This window comes from Mya arenaria, chromosome 8 (genome assembly GCF_026914265.1).
Source record: "Mya arenaria isolate MELC-2E11 chromosome 8, ASM2691426v1".
Taxonomy (NCBI): domain Eukaryota; kingdom Metazoa; phylum Mollusca; class Bivalvia; order Myida; family Myidae; genus Mya; species Mya arenaria.
Genome location: NC_069129.1, coordinates 30,201,031 through 30,210,550, shown reverse-complemented (window position 1 = coordinate 30,210,550; position 9,520 = coordinate 30,201,031). Strand labels below are relative to the sequence as shown.

General features: G+C 33.7%; 1 protein-coding gene across 1 annotated transcript; it reads left to right on the top strand.

The window, feature by feature from the left end:
• The first annotated feature begins 837 nt into the window (after window positions 1–837).
• LOC128243768 (pyrimidodiazepine synthase-like) lies at window positions 838–5,484 on the top strand. Its single transcript, XM_052961703.1, has 5 exons — window positions 838–996; window positions 1,698–1,803; window positions 2,400–2,622; window positions 3,448–3,574; window positions 5,053–5,484. Exons 1-5 carry the CDS (start codon window positions 966–968, stop codon window positions 5,301–5,303), a joined length of 738 nt encoding a protein of 245 aa, XP_052817663.1. The 5' UTR covers window positions 838–965; the 3' UTR covers window positions 5,304–5,484.
• Window positions 5,485–9,520: the final 4,036 nt, after the last annotated feature.

Below are 9,520 nucleotides of genomic sequence, written 5' to 3'. Positions count from 1 at the left end.
ACAAAACTGAAAGTCGGACGATATAATACAATCCATCTATGGACTTTGTATCTCCAAATGTATACCAGCTGTTTGTGTCTTAAATATTTGGAGCTCGACCTCGATATGGTCTTATCATCAAATTGGATTTGCACTCATTCATACTCGGTTGAAATACATTCCTTCATCACTAACTACATGTACCCGTTTATATGAGAACAAGAAATTTGTAACCATACCGGTCATTACGTTACCTTTTAATGGCCCATAGGCTAATGTTTTGAAGTATTCAAATGTAAAACATTTCTTTAAAAGATTCCAAAAAAAATCATATGAAGTTATAAGGGGTAGAAATGAATTATGGTAGTTTAAATAAAAAGATAAAAAGGGAAATTAGTGCAGCAAAAAAATAAAACAATGTTTATAATGCATTTTCGGTCCGGATCAGAAATCCAACCCGGGGGCACGTGCGTTATTCGGAAACGAGGCTTGCATAGTTACTAGCCGAACAGCCTGCCAGGGGTTCATATTTTTCTATCCGGACCGACAACACATGGTTTATATGTTTTTTGCGAACCTTAAATTATGCATATGTAAAAATGACGTAGAAAATGCATTGTTTGTACATTTCACCAAAGCGCATGCAACGTTATTTATTAATGTCAGGACACGTAGTAATTTGTAGAAAAAATGCTGATGGCGCTCCCGTAAAACCATTTTTTTTTAAATGTTGGCGTTAAGTCGTTCAAATCCGAAAGTTGCGTTCGTTCTCTTTATGAGAATTAAGAATATAAACCAGGACGTTGATATTTGTACTGTGTACTATTTTTCAACCCATAAATATTTTGTGACATGTTCTAGATTTATACGCATATATATCTGCAAACATTGGTTAATAGGCAAACAAATCGGATAATATTGGACTTTCAACATTTTGGGCAAAATAGAAATAAAACCTGGATTTTTCCGACAGGACAAATATCAAAATGCCATTGACGTTAAAACATTTTCGATCTGGTAAGTCATTATACGATACAGACTAAGAAAGTATATCATATGGATTTCAACAGTTTATACATCACATACTTGTCTTGGACATTTAAAAAAAACTCAGTCTATTGAATGAAATTGTTTTGAATGAAATAGTTTATTGATCACATGAGTATGCTGCACATATTAAAAAAAACAGCTCTATCTTTTGAATGAAATAGTTTTAAATGAAACAGTTTAATGATCACATGAGTATGCTGTACATATTTTTTGTTAAAAAAAACAGCTCTATCTTTTGAATGAAAAGGTTTTAAATGAAATCGTTTATTGATCACATAAATCTGCTGTATACCTGTAGCTTTTGAATGAAATAATTGTTTGCCTTTCAAATACTTGTATACATAATGAGAGTATAATAGCACGTACAGAGAAAACACTTAGGAAGGAGGAAGTTGATCAATTTTAGATCAAAGATTTTATCTTGTGTTATATATATGTCCATACATTAAAGAACATACAAAAGCACTACACATAATACACCTATTGCTGTCGCATTCTTTCAGAGTTGGGGGCAAACTGTAGCAACCAAGCCCACCATCGTGATTAAAACACATAAACATTTATTTAATTGAATGAGAGTACTTATCCAAAGCACCCCTTCAGAATAGGAAGCATTGTTTCAGCCTAACCCACCAAGTTATTAAAATATGTACAGTTGTTTGTAACAGGGAGTACTTATCCCGAGCCAACCCCAGGAAAGCTGCGGCTGTACAGCATGCATTGCTGTCCGTACGCCCAAAGGACAAAGATGGTGCTGCTTCACAAAGGCATTGAGTGAGTACACAGTCTTTACTACAAGCTTAGTTCATTAAGATAATGCTGTTTCACTAGGGCATTAGTAAGTTCACAGTTTCTGCTACACGTGCTATAATACATGTACAATGCGGAAGCTTTATATTAAAGTCAATGTAAACGATTGACACAAGAAAGGCTGCGAAACACTATTTGTACGGCCAATTGTAGAAAGTGTAATTGTTTTTGTGAACAACGTCATCAAGGACTGGTAGTCAATATTGGCCAATAACTGACCAATAAAGTGAATGAAGTCAATGATGTATGACTAAAATAGTGACTTAAGTGGCATATTGATACCACCCATGCAGGTTCGAGTTCATTCTATAGATACGTTTAAATGAACATGTACGATACCACAAGGGCTGCATATATCACTAATCATATGTATCTAGAATCGTTATAAATAGTAGAAGTGAAAACACACTTATTTTTCTCAAACAGTACATATACAAAGATCTTAGTGACAGTTAGTACCCATATTACACCGTTTTAACGAACATTCCACATGGTCTTAGAAACTGTATATTTCATAAATAAAACGTAAAAAATAACAAACCTACTTGTTATATGTTCAGTCACGAAACCGTCAACATTCATCTACAAGACAAACCTGAATGGTTCTTAGAGAAAATTACTCCCATTGGCAAGGTTCCAACCATCCAACTTGACGACAGGATCGTTTTTGACTCGGTCATCGTCAATGATTATCTTGACGCCATGTACCCTGAAACTAAATTGAATCCAGATGACCCTTACCAGCTGGCAAGTGACCGGATGTTATTGGAGAAATACGGGAAGGTATGTTGCTTCAAATCGCCACAAAAATGAAAATATGATAATACAATGGATGCTACAGGGACAAACCAAGTAGCCAAAGTTTAACGAAGTTTCTGTATAGAGAAATCATGCTATGGACCACCCGACACTGAAAAAGACCAACGCAGCCATTAAATGAATGTCCGTATACAAGTATTATTTAGTATTACACATCCATCTACCAGTTTTTGACATAATGCTTATGAATTGAAATAAGGTAAAGGGGCTAGACACCAGATGGTCCCCAAGTCCGCAAATACTAGTACATTAGTGCCACAAAACAAACTGAGAACTGTCAATACGAGCTTATATGACGCCGAAAATACATCATTTCACATGAATAAACGAATATTTTGTCGCTGTCTTAACTAAGTTGACCTGTTTAAAGAAATCGCACAATGGTTCCCCAGTTTATTATGTGTATATGTAGCGTGTGAAAGTCTTTAGAAGAGAGATATATACCAACGCCATTTGGAAAAAAATGCACAAAAACTGCGAAAGATGCATGTGCCGTAGACAATGTGATACATCTGTCAGTTAGATTCAATGTGTTGTAAACAACGATGTTATTTGTTTTCTTGCAACTGTATCATCTGGTGTATAGCCTCTTCATAGTCTGGTGAGAATTGGAAATATGAATGGTATTTGCTTGAGATTATGGGACCTATGTACAAGTGTGTAGATTCTGATATAACACTCTGTAAAGAAAGAAGGTTTCTAATATTTTTTGTTGATTTTTTTCATATTATACATATTCACACAAACCCATGATTGCACAGATTTCAATGAAACTTTTATTTATTGCAGTTCATTGGTGCTTTCTACAAAGTAATGTTAAGCCACACAGAGGACAAGGAAGACATCGAGAACATGTTCTCTGCCTTAGATGGATTCGAACTTGATGTAAAGAAGCGAGGGACTCCTTTCCTTGGAGGTAACATTGTGAAGTGTTATTTATAAAGACTAAAATCAATCATACTTTAACTATTATAGTATACATATACATAACACTGCGTCTCTAAAGATGTTAACAACCATAATAGGCATGAGCAATTATTTTCAATTATTTTAAAATGATTACAATGACATTTTTTAAGTCAAGCAAAAGTGTTGGGTTTACTATAAATAAAGACACATTATATTATTGTATTATAAAGTACATTAGACACTCAGAAATACCTCCATTATTTTTCAGTAAAATATATATTATTTAATTGTCCGTATCGTATTTCAAATCACAATACATGTTCCGTTATCTATTTTAGTGCTCCCGTTTGATGTACTGCTATCTTTAATCAATACTTAAGTTTAACCAAAGTACAGATTTCGAAAGTGTTCATTACATTCATATTTTGTTATCTATGTAATCTTTAAAGGGACTCGTTGGAGTTTTATAGTTGATAGTTTTATAAAATCAGACATCAAAAAATTTATTTCGTTTATTTCGAAATGTGCACAAAAAAAGAATCACCCATAGTTTAAATTAGAGCATAATTTATACTACACTTGTTAGATACAAAGCTATTTAATTTTTATTTATTTTTATTTTAAATGCATTATTGTGTTTAAGTCATTTGACTTTAATGATCAAAACAAAAAATCATATGATTTGTGTACAGTTAAAAAATATTTGCGTTTAAAATTATTTTTTTTAAACAATAACTACGTGGCCACAAATTCTCCAGTTGAAAAAGCACCATTTCTGTATCTGTCTTTCGAAAACTGTTCCTTTGTTTAACAAGCATTGATTTCAGATAGTAATACATCAAACATGAGGGTAATATTGTGTCCCTTAAATATGAAAGAAAATGCTCTATTTGCCCGAAACCCTATTAGAAATTGAGTAATTATTAGATTAGTATAATACAGTTTCATTCATAAGTGTTTGCGCTAGCGGATTTAGTGAAGTGTGGGAAGTGGAGGGGGGTGGGGGATGGGGGGATGGGCAACCGGTCCGATGAAATCGTCTAAGTTTCCTTTCCAAGTCAATGTTGGATAAAAAAAGTAATGAAATACGCTCGCAATGCAAAATTTCGGACAAAGAATATTTAATATTTACCTGGGGATAACCCCCATCCCCCTGCCGCATTTTAAACCATTTAAATTTCAGTTCCAAGTAACGCCCCACTCTAACGTCAATAACTGGGTCAGCATTGGTTGTGTATAAAAGTTCATGGAATAAGTCAACACTAACAAAGTTTTGATTTTACAAATACCGACATAACATATTTAAACGAGTCCCTTTCAGTCTTCCTAGGTTAAGAGCACATAATGCTGCGGTTTCAATCTAATATCCCGCGTTGTTCTTAACATTTCCTCAACCATGGGAATGAAAGCAGAAAACACTAATTATTTCGAAATATATTCTACAATTTGTCAGTAAATCATTAATAGTTTGTTTTTATTCTACAGGCGACAAGCCGAAGATGGTGGATTTAAACGTCTGGCCTCACATGATGAGGATACCTCACCTGGCTTACTCCTTTAATAATCCGGAAGTGGAGTTATCTCCTGACAGGTTTCCGGCAGTGACGTCATGGATAAACAACATGGGGAAAGTACCCGCAGTCCAACAGACAAATTTGGATAAAGACCATTACAAACTGTTCATTGAATCGTATATTGCTAAGAAAGTTGATTATGATGTGTTCATAGAGGAATGAAATGACATTTGTAGATTCGTCGAAGAAAATGGTCATACTTCTGACTTTATATTCATGCATAACTAGTCATCACTGCTCATCCGAGAAGTGACAAAATATATTACAGAAGCATGGTTATAATTTTAGAAACTCACACGGTTAAACCGCCTTTATTTATAAAAAGATAAACATAAGAAACCTTCCCTTTGTAGTGTTTGTTCTTTCACCATATTGGAAAGTGCTTTCTTTGTTTTCGTCAACACAGTAACCAATAGGCGGAGCTTAACTATGAAAACACTATTCATTGATATGCACATTAGTTATAAAGTGTTGTTATTGAGAAAATTATACATAAAATATATCTCACCCCACCCTCTACAATGTTTATATGAACAGCTACAGAAACAGGCTCTGTAGTCGAACATTTAATCCTAAACCCCGTTTAATGGCACAGGGTAAACGCCAAAGACAAAGAAAACAAAAAAAAACAATCACAACTCAGAAACAAGCACAAAACTCCACAAACAACACAGTACAATTATACAATTCTTGGTCCGATTCGATTCGAATTACAACACAGAAACAAGCACAAAACTCCACAATCAACACAGTACAATTATACAATTCTTGGACCGATTCGATTCGAATCACAACTCAGAAACAAGCACAAAACTCCACAAACAACACAGTACAATTATACAATTCTTGGTCCGATTCGATTCGAATTACAACACAGAAACAAGCACAAAACTCCACAATCAACACAGTACAATTATACAATTCTTGGACCGATTCGATTCGAATCACAACTCAGAAACAAGCACAAAACTCCACAAACAACACAGTACAATTATACAATTCTCGGTCCGATTCGATTCGAATCACAACTCAGAAACAAGCACAAAACTCCACAAACAACACAGTACAATTATACAATTCTCGGTCCGATTCGATTCGATTATCGACATTCGGAGCTCCTCGGCCATTTTTAAAAAAAAACAACCTCGGATGTATGCCGGTACATCAGTTAAAGTAGTTCGTATTTTTTTTAATTAAAGTATTTTAGAAATGTAGTGTTTTAGAATTGAATTTATTGATATAAGTTTAAACTCATTGCCATTGAAGTATATTATTGCAAACATAATTAAGATTTCCAAGAGTAAAGTCATAAAGTTCTAAATAAAATCACTACGCGATCTACTTGCAGCGGACTTAAACGTACCTTTTTTTGAGTATGTAAACCATCCAAATACATCCGAGGTTGTTTTCGATAAAAATGGCCGAGGAGTTTCGAATGGATTATCGATAGTAAATTGACTCCGATTTTCTCACACTACTGTCCCGAACCGTAAGTAAACTATTCTAGAGATACAGAACGTTGGAAACGAGTGCTACCCTTGATATTCGGTATACCCTTCATCACTACCATTTAAGGTAGTTAATACAAAATGGATGGATGGCTTAAGCAACCAGTGAGTCCGGTAATCGGCCAATGCCAGACTGACAAAATTACGGAATACCTTCTTTATGCACCTACTGATCACGTGACCAAACATAAAAACTATTGGGATTAGTTTCTGACATGGATTATGTGACATCGATTTAAAAAGGAGTTTTCTTCCTTTTTCAGTTTGATAGGTAAAATCAATGTTGTTACCTTAGTTTTATGAACAAACAACACACATTAACTGGTAATTATACTTACTTGAACTGACCCTTATTTCTCAAAACATATTTAATCCCTTATAAAAAGGTTTAGCTAAGCTCTTTTTTTGCATTGGTTTAGTTTGTATAATATTTACAGTATGTAATGTTACTGAAGTTAAATAGTAAATAATCTTTATGATCAAGATTAAGTAAGAAATTTGGATCCATGCAATAAACTACCAACGCTTCTATGCTTTAAAAATAGGGGCAATTGTTATTTTTAAATCCAAGCCTAGAAAATACTAACGCTTTTCGGCTTAATATATAATTTCCCGTCACATTTTGAATAATTTCAAACAGTAGAGCTATCAATTAAAATTCGATATGATTTTTCTTGTAACAAGCATTTTGTTCACATTTCACGTGAAATTATTTGTTTTTATGTCTGACCCGCTGAAGCGTATACGTAAAACTAACTTTGGTAAATAATCATTATTAATTTTAAGAAAAATAAAGTGCGACTAAAATTTGCCAAAGATAACTATTTACAACATAATTATTTAAAAAAAACATAATTGATTCATTGCCAAGTTTTGATTCCTTTTTAATCCAATTTGATACTACAACGACTTCTACTTTAATTTGCGTTGATCAGACAGGGGTTAAATATAACTAAATAATTCCAATCCGTCACAAATGTACCTACATGTATCAAAATACAGTGTTGAATTGACTTGCATAGCAATTAAACTCATTATAAAACAAGTTCATGTAAAGAAGAATACTGAAATGGCATTTGGTGTTGGTTGGGTCAAGGTCACTTTTAATTACAAATTACAATATCAAAAACAATTTTAATGGAATGTCTCGTGTTTTGTCTCGAATGATTTCCGGTGAAGAAACTTCGTATATTGCAACCTCATGATCGGATGAATATTGGATTGAATATATGGTTGATTGGTTAAAGGTCAAGGTCGCTTTCGCTTGAGTAGCAAGGTAATGCAGAGACGTACGTTGGGATTGCATTTGGGTTGGTACAAAAGAAGTGAATGCCAATGCTATTCCTTTTTGTCCTAATTGCGCAATTTGAAAACCTACTTATGTCTGATTGCGATGTTTTAGTGTTATTATATATTAACAAATTTTTCTCAACATTTTTTTCTAAAGGTGAAGAACAAATATATAGCTTTTCAATCATGAAAAATAAAAATATTGTTCCATAATTAGTTAACATATAAAAAGAAATGTTTTCTAAAACTTAAAGTGGGACGATACAATACAATTCAACGATGGAATGTTATATTTACGAATGTATACTAGCTATTTTTGTATTCAAGATTATAGCTCGACTTCGACATCTCTTATCATTATATTAGATTTGCACTCACCTATACCCGGTTGAAGTAAATACCTTTATCACTTAGCCTTGTATTATGACAACAGGAAAAATAGCCATTAAACAAAACCGGTAATGACGTAACCTTTTAAAGGCCCAAAACATACATGTTTTGATGTAATATGAAACATTTCTTAAAAAAATAGTGACGAACATGATAAAGTTAAAAGTCTTAAAAATTAAATAAATAAAGCATACATATAAAAATAAAAAAATAAAATTAGAGAATAAAAAAAGAAAAATAATATATATATAATAATAAGTTTCCGGTCCGGGTCGAAAAATCCGACCAAAGGGCACTTGCAAAAGCCAGTAAAAAGGCTTGCGGAGTCAACGGCCAAGCAGCGGCCCTAAGTGCCGGATTTTTCAAGCCGGACCGGAAAACCATATTTGTTTTATAATCGTTTTTCTTGCAAACTTAAAATTATTCGATCGCATGCGTAAAGTTGACGTAGAAAAAGCACTGATGGTACATTCCGTTAAAAGCGAGTGCGATGTTGTTTACTGACCATATGACGCGTAGTATTTTTTTATCAGGCCGTTGAATAGTTCCGGTATGTCGATTTCTTTATCTATTTTTAATTTAAAGTAATGTATGGTTATTTGTTTAATTGCGTTTAAATGCCATAATGTTATTTCCATAAACCATACAGGAAAAAGAAGTAACTCATCTTGCACGTGACTCATCTTGCTGGTGGGGATGCCAGGTGGAATTTTCTAGCAGGGCTTAATGCAAATGAAATGCGTGTATTCAGGATTTAAACCATTCCGAACCATCGGCCATTTTCCGTCGGAAACGTCCCCGAATGTAAGCCAGTACATCAGTAGAAGTAGTCCGCATTTTTAATTAATAGTATAAACCAATTGTAGTGTTTAACGTGGGTTTTGTATTTCTTAGTTTAAATTGATTGCCAGTGATGTGTATCATTGCATAAATAGTTAAGATTCCCAAGAGTGAGGTCAAAAGTGTATCTGTTAAATTGAAATTACTACGCGATCAGCTTGCATTGTAGTTAAATTTAAGTATTTCTGATATCGTTAACCGTCCATATTTATCCGAGGATGTCTTCGATGGGAAATGGACAAGGTGTTCCGGATGTATTAAAACAGTGTTCTGCATGCAGTAGAAATTTAACTCAGTTTCACTATGTCTTATATCATGGACCATCTCCTCTGCAACCTTAATATAAAGGAA